Here is a 17,273-nt window from a genome sequence, read left to right on the forward strand (position 1 = left end):
TGTGTCTGGGGTCCGGAGCAAGGAAGGTCTTATATGGTGGTTGAGGAATCAACATGAGGAAATGTGGCAAGCCTCTGGGGAATCAGAGAAAGTCCCAGTTGTTTTCTTTCATTTTGAAGATAGATTTGTCAGGCTAAGAACAATTTTATCAGTGACAATTTTTGACTTATCTGTGATTTCGAACATAATCTAAACTCGTTCAACTAACAGAATGTATGCTCCTTTTCCATTAGCTGTTGCTTTTTGCATAGAAACCAGTCATCTTTAGCCCCTCAGATATTCTCAGTGAATAGAACTGGGGATTTTGCAATGAAGGGACAGACTACCCAATTTTAATTTTAGAATAAACAATGTTACCATAAAATAGTGACACCATGGTATAATCAAATGTAGTGGTGTCTGGGTGGCTCAATCATTTAAGCATCCAAATTCAGCTCAGGTCATGATCTCACGGTTCATGAGTTTGAACCCTGCATTGGGCTGGGCTCTCTGCTGTCAGCACAGAGACCACTTAGGATCCTCTGTCCCCCTCTCTCTCTGTTCCCCCCACCCCGCTCTCTCTCTTTCAAAAATAAATAAACATTAAAAAAATATAACCAAATGTAGATTTAAAAGACATCCCCTCCTCATTTCAGGCACGGAGAGCCTCTCCATCCCAGAGGCTGATACTCAGAGGGAAACAGGAGAGCGACCCCATTAGCTGAGAGCCTTCATTCCCCAACCCTGCCAAAGGCAGCATGGGATGTGCAGACAGAGTTCTGAGGCCCAGGTAAGGACTTCTTCACAGATGGAACGTTATTTGAATACTTCCCAAGTCATGCAGGAAATAAAAATCTCAGAAAGATTTAGTGTCAGGAGGCCCTCTGTTGGGGAGCGTGTCTATTTAATACTTCCTCCTCAGATCGTGGGCCCATCACTGTTTTGATTTGCCGACAGGCAAAGGAGGCCAGCTTGAGGAAGAATTTCCTGTATTGGCACAATGGCTGGAGGTACTTAGCTTCCATTTGCAGATTCAGTGTCCCCATCCTTCCTTAGCCTTATTGCTCAAATTCACCAAAACCTAGGTTTCCATGCTCTGTTAGGCTTGTTAAGCTTTTTATTCATATTGAAAGTGGAGAATTGAGGTAATGATTTTGATAATATCTAAGTTTGATTGGTAGTATCTAATATGATCAAGGAAGGATATGAGTAATATTGTGGCTGTGTTATCTTTTGTAGTAATAATCTCTGTGTACTATATTCAGAAAATATATTAAATTAGGGGTGCCTGGGTGGCTCAGTTGGTTGAGCATCTAAATCTTGATCTCAGCTCAGGTCACAAACTCATGGTTCATGAGTTTGAGCCCCACAGTGGGGTCTGCCTGACAGCGTGGAGCCTACTTGGGATTCTGTCTCCTCCTCTCTCTGCCCCTCCCCCACACATGAGTGTGTGTGTGTGTGTGTGTGTGTGTGTGTGTTCACTCTCTCTCTCTCTCTCTCTCTCTCTCTCTCTCAAACTTTAAAAAATTTAGAAAACATATTAAATTAAAAAGATAAAACACCCTATTGTTGAGGGGTGCCTTGGTGGCTCAGTTGGTTAAGCATCTGACTTCAGCTGAAGTCATGATCTAATAATGGTTCATGGGTTTGAGCCCTGTGTCAGACTCTGTGCTGACATCTCAGAGCCTGGAGCCTGCTTGGGATTCTGTGTCTCCCTTTATCTCTACCCCTCCCCTGCTCATACTCTGTCTCTCTCTGTCTCTCAAAAATAAAAATGTTAAAAAAAAATTAATAAAAAATAAAAAAAAAACAACCAAACAAAAAAAACCCCATCCTGTGAAATTCCCATCTTTTTGAGGATCTGGTATGATGAATTGCCTTATTTCCAAGAAGAACGTAAATCATTGTTTCATCTTTTTTTTTTTTAATATTTATTTTTGAGAGAGAGAGAGACTGAGCACGAGCAGGGGAGGGGCAGAGAGAGGGAGACACACAGAATCTGAAGCAGGCTCCAGGCTCTAAGCTATCAGCACAGAGCCCGACTTGGGGCTAAACTCACAAACCACGAGATCATCACCTGAGTCAAAGTGGGACACTTAATCGACTGAGCCACCCAGGCACCCCTTATTATTTCATCTTAATTTTACTTTTAGTTTTTCCTCTACCTACACAGTATCCAGACACATCTCTGCTGTTACCCCGAAACTCCCTGTTTAAGGGTAAAAAGGGACAAGTATGACTTTGAAGAAAAAAAGAGAATTTCATTTTTCTTAACTTTATTGTATAAGCATAGGATATTTTATTAACAATAATAAAGGTGTAGTCTACTGAAATTGGGTATTATACATTACGAATTGGTATTCTATTTCTTCTTGTAAGTAAATTTTCACTATTGTTTTCATTTCTAGGGATACTACTGGCCACTCAATTATAAACATCAAATATTTCCACACATATGATAGCAAAAAGACATTTTGTGATTCAAAAAGTTGGTGACCATCTCAACAGCCTAGCCCTGAAGAACCAGAAGGGAGAAGGATGGTTACATCATGGATATTATGATTTTACCACAAGTCATTTTGGTGAAATAAGAACTGAGTTAGCCAATGGAATGATTCAAATTTAAGTACTAACTTGTTAATTATAGCTAGAATTGTTCCAAAACTATTCCTATCTCTGGTTAAGTTTTATATCAAAAAAATTGATTTCCATAAAAAGTAAAAATATTACATGTCTGGATTAAACTTAGATATTTGGATAAATTGGTCTATAGGCTGCGGGTTGGCAAGGAGGCAAGTAAGTGCTTGATAAGAATATAGTTGCTATTTCATCCTGACCTGAAATTGAAGGTATTCCAAAATCTTAGTCTGATATTCAATAGATATATCAGGTTGAGTAGACCATGTTTATTTAGAAGTGTCAATATCATTTCCACACCATGTCATTAAAATTGTAACAATCACAGCAGGGAAATGAGTAGCCAATAGGAGGCTGACAATTATAGTGCAAAGTCAAGTAGACCCCATGTATTTACAGGAAAAGCCATTCTTCCCAAGTTATGAATATGAAATACTTTGTCATAATTTATTTTAACTTATTAAACTTCATTTGTCATAATTTAATTTAAACTTAGCAGTTGCCCATTGGGGATCTCCTTTCTCACCAAATGGATTCCACCTATTGAAGATGCACTAAGACTTGAAGTAATTATTGTACCTTGTCCAACCCAAGAGACACGAATTATTAGAGAAATGGCAGTCTCTCTGTCAGATGTCTACTATCAAATCAAACAACATAATCAGTATTGTGATCATGAACTCTTAATGACTTTATGTACTTCAAAAAGTTATATGGAAGCACAAGTTTAAGGGAGAGGCTATTGTGAGCACAAGTATCTCATGAGGGCACAAAGCCCTTGGCTATCAGGCACTAATGGATTGTGGATTTCTTATGAATAGAAACGATCATCTTCATATCACTGGTGGTAAGCACAGTGCCTGATACATAGTAGGCTTCCAAAACATATTCTCCAAGTTGAATTAAAAAGAAATGTGCTAAGCCCTAATTGTGCATTGGCCATAATACAGATGATGATAAAATATCTGTTCTGGGCCATCTTTTCATCAAAAGAGTCAAGCAGAAATCTTTGAATATTTAATATCAGCCATCTCAGCATTGAACTTGCCCACCATGGTCAAGCCTCTTTCTTGGGATTCTTGCCTTATGTCTACATCTAGCTTTGCTCATTACATTTATATTCTAATTATAATGTCACCAATGTCTGAAAAGGTTGTCTACGTGTCACCTATCATCACTTCATGTTTCATGGAGTGATGGGAGAATCCGATGGGAGGGAGAAAATGACTACAGATCATCATACAGCTGTGATTCTCAAAGTGTGGTCCCTGGGGCCACAGTATCAGCATTGCTTGGAAGCTTGTGAGACGTGCAACAAGCATTTCTGAGTCAGAAACTGTTGGCAATCCATTTCCACTATCTCTCCAGGTGATTATGATACAGGCTCAGATCTGAGACCCATGTTTCTGCATAAGAGAAAGGATAAGGTGTGTGTGGGGGGTGTGCTTATGCAGAGGGAAATGTAAAGAAAACAGAGGATGAAATTCTGGCAAATGAAGACAGGGAACATGTCTAACAGAGAAGGGAAGTGGGGGGTGCCTGGGCGGCTCAGTCTGTTAAGCATCTGACTCTTGGTTTCGGCTCAGGTCATGATCTTGCAGTTCATGGGATCCAGCCCCAAATTGGGCTCTGGGCTGACACCTCAGAGCCTGCTTCGGATTCTCTCTCCCCCTCTCTTTCGGCACCTGTCCTGCTTGTTCTCTGCCTCTCTCTTAAAAATAAATAAAAACACTAAAAGAGAGAGAGAGAAAAGGGCGGGGGGGAGAACAGACAGAAAAATAAAAAAGGAACCAGAAAAGAAGAGTGTCTGCACAACTAAGGGTAGACTGCAAAGAGAAGAAGAGGTAGAGAGGTCAGACCAGTCTGGCTGGGGAAGGGCCAGTGGAGTAGGTGAGCAGGGGTGACCTTGGAGGGAGCAGAGTCCATGGAAATGGGCAGAGGATGAGATGAAGTTGCTGGAAAATGAGTGGGGAGGAGGGGGGGAAGCAGGCAGAACCAGTCAGTGTTTCAGGAAGGTCTGTAGCAATGGAAGACAGGCAACTTGCTTGCTGTTGGAAGAGGAAGAAGGGATAAGGGAAAACTTTTTAGGATGAAGGAAATGAACATCCCTGAGAAAAGAGGCAGTGCCTATAGAAGGTGGGGAGGGAGAGAATCAAGCACAGAGATGTGGAGACTAGTCATTTATTTGCTGGGCTAAAAGGGAAAGTGAGGATTCTGTATTTGAACAAGTATTTGTTGAGAAACTGTAACTGCCAGGCACTATTCTCAGTGTAATGAATAAAATGGACAAAATGCTTGTTCACCTGGAGTTTACATTCTAATGAGGGAAAACGAAAAATGAGGAGATGCATATGTAATTTTTCAGGTGCTCATAAATGCCATGGAGACTAAAGCAAGGTAAGGCGAGAGTGTAGTTTAGGATAGGGTCGCTCTCCTCACAGCTGATGTTTGGCAAAGATGCCAGAAATGTGAGGGAGTGGGCCACACAGATATTGGTCAGAAATGCTGGTCTGGAGAGACCAACAAGGGCAAAGACCCAATGCAGGAGCCATTCCCTGAAGAATGAGGATGCCAGCTGCTTGGAGTGGACTGATGGTGGAAAGATGGTGGGAAAACAGAAGACCTTATCAGGAGAAGCCTTGAAGACCACATTCTGAACTCCACACTCCAGTAAGATGGGAAGCAATGAAAAGTTTTGCACTAGGGGTATTCTGAGTTACATTTCTTTAAAAGATTGCTTTGGTTTCTGTATGGAAAACAAATCATCAAAAGGCAAGAGCAGAATGGAAAGAATATTCAGGAGGATACTCCAGTAATCCAGGTGGGAGCTGACAGGTAGAGTTGGGGCTGGCAAGAAGGGACCAGATTCTGGACATACATCAAAGGATGTGCTGTGGGATTTGCTGATGGAGTAGGTGGAGGTCTAAGAGAAAGGCAGAATCCTAGAATGAGTAAAAACTATTGAAAATTTGGAGGACAGAAAGCAGATGAATTAAAATAATAGTAACTGTTAGCTTTAATTGAGTATTTACTATGTATCAAGCATCACGCTAAGTCCCTCACATTATTTATGCCTATGTATGACCCCAATTAAAGATAAGGGACCAAGGCTAAGCAAGACTAAGTAGCTTGCCGGTCACAGAACAAGGGTGGCAGGGAGACTGGGCTATATGCAGTCTGGCTGCAGATTGCACACACCCATTTTTTTTTTTAACTTTTTTTATTTTTGAGAGACAGAGAGCACAAGCAGGGGAGGGACAGAGAGAGAGAGGGAGCACACAATCCGAAGCAGGCTCCAGGCTCTGAGCTGTCAGCACAGAGCCTGACACAGGGCTTGAACTTGTGAACCTCAAGATCATAACCTGAGCTGAAGTCAGAAGCTTAACCGACTGAGCCACCAGCTGCTCCAGAGTGCACACCCTTAATCCTCCATGAGATACACCTTCTATATTCTCTGAGAAGGCAAAGATTACCCAGGGTGGGGAAAGGGAGAGTGCGGAAGGAGGCCAAGATTGGAAGTACAAAAAGAATATTACTGATTAATTAAAAAAATATGAATCAAAGATTTAAATAAATAATAAGGGGCGCCTGGGTGGCGCAGTCGGTTAAGCGTCCGACTTCAGCCAGGTCACGATCTCGCGGTCCGGGAGTTCGAGCCCCGCGTCAGGCTCTGGGCTGATGGCTCAGAGCCTGGAGCCTGTTTCCGATTCTGTGTCTCCCTCTCTCTCTGCCCCTCCCCTGTTCATGCTCTGTCTCTCTCTGTCCCAAAAATAAATAAACGTTGAAAAAAAAAATAAATAATAAGACAGTTGTTGCCAGTGCTTTCTTAGGGGGGTTGCTATGGTTTGGGGCTTAGCCTCCCGTGGTGGCTTATGCCACGGCTAGGTGAAGAGAATGATCAAGCTGCAATCTTTCTGGACCCCTTCAAAAGTGGTGTCAGGTACAGAGGATCCCAAATACTGAGTGATCCCTCCAGCTGCTGCATGGGCGTGGAATGGATTCCAGGCTTCCAGTCCTGTGAGATAAACATCCTCTAGATCTCGTTTAGCATAAACACTGACCTGAAATCGAGGAGCCCAGTGAGATGGAAGGTGAATCATGACGTATTTATTAAGCCGAGCACCGGGTCTGACACTCACAGGAACACCAGATTAATTCAAGACACATTTCTTGCCTTTAAGGGGCTTACAGCATCGACTTGGCTTATGGACCACCCAACCACCATTAGGATGGAGAAACCAAATCTCCACTTTGGGCTTATTGTGCAGCATGATGTGACAGGCCAGGAGATTAAAAGGGCCTTGGTGCATGTGGAATGCATGCATGGCCTGCAGCCCCTCAGCCTGTGTGCATTAACTCCAGGAGCAGCCTGGCTGCAGAGGGAAGGTGGCTGTGCATAAACATTGTCATTTCACTGAGACTGCTATTTCATCTTTGAACTTTGGCTTCAAAGGAACACTGACCTTATTCCTGTAGCTTGCCTCTCTTTGAAGCCTATGGCTTTGCATTGCAGATTAAAGTGAAGATATTCATCAAGGGACAGATCTGGCCAACTGCTCCCCAAACTCAACCTGAAACAAAGCCTTGAAAGGCTCCAATCACAGTTGCAGTGGAGTGGGCCAAAGATGAAGGCTCGGAGCCTGGCTCTCTTTCTCAGATCCTGTAAGGCAGCTCTGGCATGACATAGTACATCCCTTTGAGCTCCAGGCAACTTTACCCCGAGTGTCGGTATAACTCAGCAGAAAGGGGTGAGTTAATGCAATATTCCCAACCTGTCCTATTCATTTCATTTAAAGCAGGCATTGTTGTAAATGAGGCCAGCATGAATATTCACTGGTGCCTTTGAATTCTTCAAAAGATGTGTCAGGCAGAACCATCTGAAACTTGGCTGATGATTCTGTCAATTTTCTTTTCTACTACTTTCCTTTGTTCATCCCTTTGAAAAGAAATTGTCCTGTCTTTCCCCTTGGGTCCTCCCATCTTGGCTCTTAGAAAACAGACACCACACATTGCCTTCTCTGTTCTTTTTTCTTTCTTTTCCCTATTAAGATGGCAGAAGGAGTAAAGTGAGAAAGTTTAACTGGGAGGTAAAAAGAATAATAACCAACTAATTAATTAGAAGGCTAAGAGAGAGAACCAAGGGAAATATCTCCCACCTCAGAGGAAGAAAAATTGATGCTAGAAGACTATCAAAGAACAAATGATCAAATCTTTCAATGTGGTTTTTCTGCAGATCTTCATCTGTGATCAGATAAACAGAGTGAGTTCTGTCTGTGATGAAGAGGTAAACCAATCCAGAGGAGGCAAGGAAATGATTATCAGGTTGGGTACATGTAAATTAACTGACTCTGAGAGCATATACACTAAAAGGTTTAAGAAATTAGTGCTCCTAATTTTTGGATAACTAACTTCCTTCCTTCCTTCCTTCCTTCCTTCCTTCCTTCCTTCCTTCCTTCCTCTTTCTTTCTTTCTTTCTTTCTTTCTTTCTTTCTTTCTTTCTTTCTTTCTTTCTTTCTTTCAGTTTATTCATTACATGAGAGAGAGAACACAAGGAGGGGAGGGGCAGAGAGAGAGGGAGAGAGAGAGAGAATCCCAAGCAGGCTCTGCACTGTCAGTGTGGAGCCTGATGTGGGGCTCGAACTCATGAACCACCAGATCATGACCTGAGCCAAAACCAACACTCAGACACTTAACTGAGGTATCCCCAGGCACCTCTCCTAGTTATTCAACTTTAAAATAATACCATTTTTGTCACTGTAGGACAATTAATTTAACTCGTATTTTAGCTTAAATTTCAAACAACTGTTTTCCATTAAGAAATGCATGAAGTTCAGGAAGATCATCAATATAGCTTCCTGAGAAGCCAGAGGTTCCAGACCAGTTTTTTCATGCAACTAGGACAGCTCACATGGGAGCAACTCTATTTCTAGCTTTGGTTTTAAAAGGTTGAAAGGTTATCTGCTTATCTCTGCCATATCCTTTAATTTACTAAATCCCTCTCCCACAAATTTGGGTGTGGTCATATGCCTAGTTTTGGCCAAAGGACTATAAGCGATGTGGTAAGTGTCTTTTCCAGGTGGATGCTCCTCTGTTCTCTGCCAGGAGACTGCCAAGCCTCAGGCTACAAGTAGCCTGAGTCACTGCCCCCATGGAGGACAGCTGTGCAGAGAGTTGTCTATTTGTATTAGACTTGGCATGAGCAAGAACTAAACTTTGGTTCCAGGAAGCCATAGAGATTTTCAGGGTTTATTTGTTATGGTGGCATAACTTTTCTTATCCTGACTAATCCAGGGCCTTGGAGGACATCTAGTCTTACCTCTCTTCCATCATAAGAATCTTTCCTACAGCACCCCTCTATGTGGTCCAAATACTTATCACCTGAGATTTGAACACCTCAATAATAATAGCAAATAACAGTAGTGAGCAATTATAAGATGGTCACTAAATAATTGTTTTCAGACATAATTTTAAGAATTTTATATATCTTAATTTACCTAATTTTCACAGAAACATGAGCTCAATCAATATTATTTTCCTAATTTTACAGTGGGAGGAACGACACATTGGGAGGTAAACTTGCTCAGAGGTGAACAGATAAGTTAAATCACTTGTTAAAGCACGAGTAAATAGCATCCCAGGAGTCACATCCAGGTAGCAGCTTTCAGTTTATGCCTTTAACCATTGCACCACATGGACTCCCTAGATTGGATTTTTATTTCCTTTGCACGCGGACGATTCAACAACAGACAGAATCATAAAACCCCAAAGACAAGGTTGGAAGAGACTTTGGAGAACAATCAATCACTGCATTTTACATGGAAGAAGAAAATCTTTCTGCAAGCCATTTTCCTGTTTTAGTGAAAAGTAAAGGTCTATCTCGGGGATTTTCAAACCAGTGTCCTGGGGAGCACTAGGACCTCGGGGGCTGCCAGCATGAAGGTAGGTAGAGACACAACTTCAACCAGCTCAGCCCTGTTCCGATCTGTTGTATATAGGAGACTTCTGGGTAAAATTTGCATGTGAATAAAGTACTCTGCTGTTTTAATAAAATTGGGAAATGGATCTCCCCATGCTTGTACTGAAGCAGGAGGCTTGGAAGGTTGCACTCAACAATGGAGGGCTTCCCACCAGCTGGGAGGTGGGGGGGTGGGGGGGAGGGCACATGGATTTTATGGCTCAGGGACCAGTCCTGGGGCCAGGATAATCTGCTACTTCCATAAATGCACTCACTCGATTGCCTGGCAGCAAGACTGCCTTATTCATCATTGTATCCCCACTGTGATATGTAGTAGAAGCTCTGTAAGCTGTATCTAAGAGATAGAAGGAGAGTTCCAAAAGGCTTTGATGAAACAATTTTTCAAAGAGACGATTAAGCTCCTTTGGCTTGAGCAAAGAAACACACTTTGGCTGTGGTGACCCAAATGTCTGCAAAACGACTGGGAAGTTGTCGTGTGTGTTCTGTCCACATATCCTCAAGTGGGCAGTGGTAACCAAACCCTTCCCAACCTCTGGCTTGTTTCCAGGGAAACACAAGTGACGGCCCCAAGCAGGCACAGGCAAACACATACCGCTGTTTGCTTCATTTTAATGGAACTGATCCCACAAAATTATCCAACTTTGCTGATCATGTTAAGAGGTGAATTAGAAAGTTTTCTTTGCTTAAAAAAAAGCATTTCTTTCTTTTTGTGTGTGTGCTAGTGTATTTTTGTACTATGGGTTATTATATATCACGTACAAATTGGGTTTGTACAAATTGATTTTACAAATTGGGTGAAGACAAAGGTATATATCTGAGAAGGGGGCAGATTGATAAGGCAGAAGGGAGACAGAGAGAAGTTTAAGGAAGGATTTACGGGAGTTGTGCTCCCCTCATACCCTCTTACCTTGTGTGGTTCCATCCAGTCCCATGATAAATTTCATTGATCTGATGATTTGCTCTGCTATCGGTGGGCTCATGGATGTAGCATAAGCAGCACTATGTGAGTGAACTCGTAAATAATCCACAAGGTCCTTTAATAAAAGAGTAAGCCCCAAAAGAAGGCAAATAAGTCTCAGTGTTTGTGGTGAGAATTATATCTCATCCCCTCCCCACCTACCATAGGACAAGACATTTGATTCTCGAATGTGGTCTGATTTTCAAGGGGGAATCACCAAACAGTTTATTTTGTGTTATCTCTTCTTCTTAGCCTCTCCCTCAAAAACCTACGTGGCATACAAAAGTGGGATGCTGAGAATTCGGAGTTAAAGTCTGTAAGGCAAAACTACATGTGTAAAGGAAAAAGGATTTCCCAAACATTTGTTGAATACCTAGCACGTAGGAGCACTGGCTTTGTATGCAGGAATCTCCAAAGAATACAGGATGTGCTTCTTGCCCTTGAGCCTACAACATTAGATTGTGCCCAGGGAAAAGTAATGGGAGGAAAAGTAGCAGGACGTGCAAACCTGTATATGCAATAGGGTGATAAGACTTTGGAAGACAGGGATGGGTATTACTAGTGGGAGCAGAGTGGGAAGGAGGGCTTCAGTGAAGAGGAGGAGATGGGGAGGGAGGGCTTCAGTGAAGAGGAGGAATGGTCTTAAAGAATCAAGACAGATAAAGAAGAAAAGGGAGTGGCAGAAGGGAGAGGTGGGAAATTAAACCAGATTATACATGAGGACAAGATAGACTCTGGTTATGCCTTGGTCAGCAGACAGCTATTGCAATTTTTGTGCAACGTTATTTGGAGTGCTGACCCACTGCAGATGCTGGTCTTTAGTGATAGGAATGACTTTTTACTTGCATGACTGACTCCTGAGGCCAAATAGAAGGTCCCAGGTAAGCTTGCTGAAAGCCTTAAGAAGCTCCTATAACACAATGCCACAGTAGGGAGGGCCATAAGCTTGCATCTGGAGGTGCTCAGTATTGACTGACTGGACCATCCACTGGTCCACCTGTGCTGGCTCATGGCTTAGGACCCTCAGGATGCTCTGCAGAAGAGCTAGTGGGCTGATGATAGTTCTCAAATTAGCAATGAGTCAGAAAAGGATCAGCCACCTTCTCTTCAAAGATGAGGAGACAGTTTAGAATCCCACTGAGGGGTCTTTTCTGATCTATTCCCTCATAAGGTGAACTGGGTAAAGCCCTGCTTTGGGCAGACCCATCTCCTCCTAAACACCCATTTCCACCCCTAAGCCTGGGACTGTGCCCACCCTTCACTTTTCCATCTCGCTTGGAGAATGGGTACTATGGTTGTTCACAAGCATTTTAAACATTCTTTTTTTCTAAATTTTTTAATGTTTTATTTAGTTTTGAGAGGAAGAGTGCCAGTGGGGAAGGGACAGAGAGAGAGAGGGGGAACAGAAGATCGGAAGCTGGCTCCGCCCTGACAGCAGCAAGGCTAATGTGGGCTCGAACCCACAAGCTGTGAGATCAGGACCTGAACCAATGTCGAACGCCCAACCAACTGAGCCACTCAGGGGTCCCACCGTTTTAAGCATTCTGAGCTCATCTTCCTCAGTAAAGTGAACGGCCCATCTCACAGGTGGTTGATGATGTGATGCACCTACCTGGCCCATGGGGGACACTAGCAGCTCCATTCTGTCCCTTCCTGCCTCCTTCAATGTGTCCTTCATTCTAAATCTCCTCTTCCATCATCCTTCTTCCCCAACTTTCTTTCTATTGTCCTTCATTTCATACTCATTTCTTTCGTTTCTTCCTTCTACTCTGATTCCCTTTTTTGTTTCAAATTCTCCATTTAAATCTTTTTCTCCTCTCCATTCCTAAGTATTTCCTTCTTCCCTTCCCTTCCCTATCCTTTCTTATCCTTTCCTGTCCCTTTTCTTTCTTCTCCCTACCCCTGGGGCCTTCTTCTCTGCTTTCATTTTTCCTTCAGCAAATTTGTACAAGGATTTGCTCCAGGCTCTGTTCTAGATATGGGAGCCTAAGAAGAGAAGGAAGATATAAAGACTAGTCCCTGGTAGCCATTATCCACTTACATTAAAATTAAAATTAAGTTTCCATCTATGCTTTTGTTTAGTGAATCTCATACAGGCAGTTGGGTGGGTTTTCACCATAGTCAAAGAGTATGTGCATCATGATGGCCTGACTTAAAGCATTGGCCACACAGTATTTGGAAAGTTCACTCTGGAGGATTGGGGGGCAGGGGTGGGGGTGGAGAGTGTGCAGCTCAGAGGGGGAGAGAGAGAGAGAGAGAGAGAGAGAGAGAGAGAGAGAGAGAGATGGTCATTTTCCAGGGTAGCTGAAGCCAGGCTGTTCTTCACAGCATTATGCTCAGTGCTGCTCCATGAGCAACATCAAAGGTTTTCTTTCTATGTTGAGAGTTGGTGCCTCCTGACAATGCTGGGGAAGCTGAGTAGGAGAGAGTGGGTAGGGCACAGGTGACAGGATGATGGGGGCTCATGTGGACTAAGGCTGGAAGGGGCTGCTTCAAGGAGGTGATCTGGCCTTGAAGGATGGATGGATTTGGACAGATGCAGAGGAAGGGAAAGGCATGGGCTGTGCTAAAATTAGGAATGAGGCCGGCATCTTATCAGCAAAGCATAAAGAGTCAGTCGGGAGTAGAGGGAAAATTTTCCCACAACAAAGTTATTCCCTTGAAGGGAAGCATGATCAAGGAGTTACAGGACAAGCTCTGGAACCTGACTGCTTGGGTTCAAATCCTGGCTCTGCCACTTACTGATGTGTGACCATCGGCAAGTTACTAAATCTCTCTGGGTTTTACTTTTCTTCTCTGAAAAATGAGATAATAGTAATACTAACTTCAGGGTCATTATGAAAATTAAATGAGTTAATATATATGTAGTACCTAGGGGGCACCTGGGTAGCTCAGTCAGTTTAAGTGTCTAACTCTTGATTTTGGCTCAGGTCATGATCTCACGGTCTGTGAGACCGCATAGGGCTCTGGGCTGACAGCACAGAGCCTGTTGGGGTTCTCTCTCCCTCTCTTTCTGCACCCCCCAAAATAAATGAAAAAAATTTAAAAAATCCTTAAAGATGTGCTTGGGTGGCTCATTATCCAACCAAAACATGGTTGGATAACAAGGATTTGGACCCAAACGGCCTGGCTCTGGAATCCCCACCTTTAGCACCACACTACAATACTTCTCCAGACCAGAGGGGCTGGCCTGGCATGCGGTGAGGCGGGTAGGGGAGCACAGAGACTACCACCTTCACTTGTACTTCACTGTGGTACTTTCCCTGATCCACAGATTGCTCCTTTTTGGGGGGAGGTGGGAAGAATCCCTAATATACTCAAGTGTCAACAGCACTAAACTACAGACCGAATCACATCAGTCTCAAAATTCTTTGGGGCTATTGCTCTTGTTTCTCCAAGGGGAGTGAGACCCCCTTGAGAGCAGGGATGGATTAAACACTCTTCTAAAGTCCAGAATGGTGGGTACCTAGCAGGGGCCTGGTAAATACTGATGATCTAATGAAAAGAAGAGGGGTTTTAGGGAGTGAGGAAGGATGGGGAGGGTCCCTGAAGTATATAGGGTATATAGAGGGTAACTAAGCTGTATGCTTAGGAATAAGAATAGAAACATTCTCTTCATTTTGGGGCATCACTGACAAAGATCAGACAAAGAAACAAAACAAAGCTTTCTTGCGTCCCTAAAGGGCTCTTCTCAATGTCCTCAGCCCCTAATTTTCCTTTCCAAATTGGGAAATTTCATAAAGCCAAAGTCATGTGCATTCTTAGTTTGAATAAATGCCTCATCAAAGCAGTTATCATTCCCTTTTAACATTAAGACTATCTTGCCCACCATCTTATTTCTTTTAGACTGGGTCCCCTCCCTCTGAAGGTCTTAGTTTGTGGACAGTGCTAGTTTTCTTGTGTGGTTCAGAAAGAGGGGCTCTTTAAGTAACTTCTGCTGAGCATCAAGGAAGGTCTTGATGCCTGGTTTCTGGTTCCCTCTTCTCATTCCCCCACTGGGCACCAGGAGCCATGAATTAAGAGTTTGCTTTGGTCTTTTCAAGGAAAGTCTGGGTTATGTCTTCCTTCAGGGTGGGTTAGAGGTCTCCTCCTACCAAGGTTTCCAAGTCTTTTTTGTAAGTTCAAAACCCTGATTATTTTCTCTACCCATAGGCCTGGAGTTCAAGGGCAAGGGTAGTTTGCTGAGGAAGTCAGACAGGAGGCTCTTAGAATAAACATCTCGGTGTTCATACCATGACCCCCATTTACTTCAAAGGGCTGTTAAATATAGCCGGGGCTGAGCAGACAGGGCAGAGCTAGCTTCTGCAAGAGGCCTGCCTTTGTCTGGCACACAGGCTTCTGGGGCTAACGCTCACCCCAAACTTGGCTGCCCTGTCAGACTTCCCTCCTCCAGAATTCTAGCCCTGCCATCTATCAATCATTAAGGCTACCTTTTCTTCACTTGCTTGCAATCTTCTCAGCCTATGGAGACTATGAAAGCCAGTGGTTAGCAGCAGGCATGGAAGGGGACTCAGGATCCATGCCTGAGACATATTTGGACCCCTCAAAATCAGGGTCTTCAGTGTTGACCACACCTCCTTAGCAACTGGATCCACACACACATTAAAAAACAAAAATAAGAAACCTAGCCCCATCAGCTCAGGCTCTAACAGGTGGAGAGAAGTCATTATCTGATACCTCAAAGGTCTCGAAAGGACAGAATGTTCCAAGTTGGGCTGCTCACAGATCATCTACAGCAGTTCTAAACTCAAAGTGAACAAAATAGCAAAATCTTGCTGGCTCTGGAGAGACCATTTGGGCGGTCTCCCTAAAGCGGGGAGAGAAGGTCGAGGCCAGGGCAGTAAATTACAACAAGCAGAGATGACTTTGTCGGACATTCTCTGACAGCAAGCCTGAGGCCAAGACAGAATCTTTACTCTCAGTGATACTATCTTAGCACCAAATCATTTTTTTCTCCCCTTGTTTCCAAACACTTTTCTTTCTGTGACATGTCTGGTGGCTAACAAAGACTGTAGTCCTGACTTTGATCAACTCCACAAAGACTTCTAGAGCCTCCTAGAAACTGCTATTAGGAACATAGTCTCTCTACTTTTAACCCTAACACTGACATTTAAAAAGAGAGCCAGACAGTTGTACGTTTTTCTAGATATTTTGGCCCAAGTAATTATTTTCAAATCTCAAGATTCACTAAGAACCCCATGAACACAGTGAAATTGAAATTATTAGGGTTTCAGAAAAATGTAAAGTTCTAGTGTGTGCATTTTAACATTCTTAGGGGTAAATTTTGTTGCTTTTGTACTCAAAGGTTAGAATCCTGGATATTTTGCAGTATACCCCCAAACTGAAGTATACACTGCAAAATATCCGGGAGAAAATATGATTAAACTCTGAAAACTCTTCTAATTATTTAAATAGGTAAGTGGAAAGATTTCTTTCAAATTAAAACTGTTAGCATTTGTCCAATCCTATGACCTATTAATTAAAAATCCTAATTCAAAACAAAGTCAAAGTGAAAATTTTTTTTTGCAAAAATAATCCAAAATCCAGAGGATTGAAAACCATGAGTTAAATGGAAACCACACGTAATTTAAAATTAATATGACTTGGGGCACCTGGGTGGCTCAGTTGATTAAGCATCGGATTATTATTTTTTTTAATTTTTTTTAACGTTTTATTTTATTTTATTTTTTTTGAGACACAGAGAGACAGAGCATGAACGGGGGAGGGTCAGAGAGAGGGAGACACAGAATCTGAAACAGGCTCCAGGCTCTGAGCTGTCAGCATAGAGCCCGACGCGGGGCTTGAACTCATGGACCGCGAGATCATGACCTGAGCCGAGGTCGGCCGCTTAACCGACTGAGCCACCCAGGTGCCCCAAGCATCAGATTATTGATTTCAGCATAGGTCGTGGTCTCACAGTTCCTGGGATCGGTTGGTGGGATCCAGCCCCACGTCCTGTCTGAATCCCCTGCTTGAGATTCTCTCTGCCCCTCCCCTGCTCATGCATGTATGCTCTCTCTCAAAAATAAATAAATAAATAAACAAACATTAAAAAAAATAAAATTAACATAACTAAAAAAAAAAAAAAAACCTAAAGGTACAGACAAGCAGATACCAAAATTCCATTAACTCTTAGGCATAGCAGGTTTGAAGGAAACCAATTTATCTGAGTTTATCACAGACTCACCAAAACCATTCCAGACAGGTGTGTATTTAACTGATTTTGAACTCATCAGGGAATGGCACATATAAACACTTTCTCAAGTGGCCTCCACGTCTTGGAAACTGCCCTATGTTTTCTAGGTTTTGCATCTTGCTCTTTTAGGGCAGTAAGTCTCTGTAGGGACTAATGGACCTCTGCCAAACACGCTCTAATTCTTGCTGCCATCTAGTGGTAAATTCAGAGACTGCAGTGTATAGTGTGGAGCGGGAGAAGACCTGGAGAAGCCCTTTCCTCTGGAAAGTAAATGGGTGGGGGAAGGATGATGCCGTTCTCTGGATCCAGGCGCGCAGAGAATGAGTATTTTAAAGAGCAAGGAAATGAACATTTTTCTGCATTGCAATTAATATAAATGATAATTTTCCACAATTGCCCAGTGTCTGTCCCAAATGAATACGAGTTATATAGATAAGAACAAATACACTTTTAAAACGGTCCTCCTGACTTTAGGATGGAGAGTAAGAGAGAACCGAGTGAGCTGGACCTGACTTCAGGCCAGTCAG

At 42.9% G+C, this 17,273-nt stretch overlaps 1 protein-coding gene across 1 annotated transcript in view; it reads right to left on the reverse strand.

Moving 5' to 3' along the window:
• Positions 1-17,273, reverse strand: part of SPTLC3 (serine palmitoyltransferase long chain base subunit 3) — a 132,855-nt gene that overhangs the window by 26,407 nt on the left and 89,175 nt on the right. The window contains exon 9 of the mRNA XM_025932352.2: positions 10,500-10,626. Within this exon, the coding sequence (XP_025788137.1) occupies positions 10,500-10,626 (127 nt within the window). The remainder of the gene's footprint in view (positions 1-10,499; positions 10,627-17,273) is intronic.

The sequence above is a fragment of the Puma concolor genome, chromosome A3 (assembly GCF_028749965.1).
Source record: "Puma concolor isolate L17-30 chromosome A3, mPumCon1.1.hap2, whole genome shotgun sequence".
Classification (NCBI taxonomy): domain Eukaryota; kingdom Metazoa; phylum Chordata; class Mammalia; order Carnivora; family Felidae; genus Puma; species Puma concolor.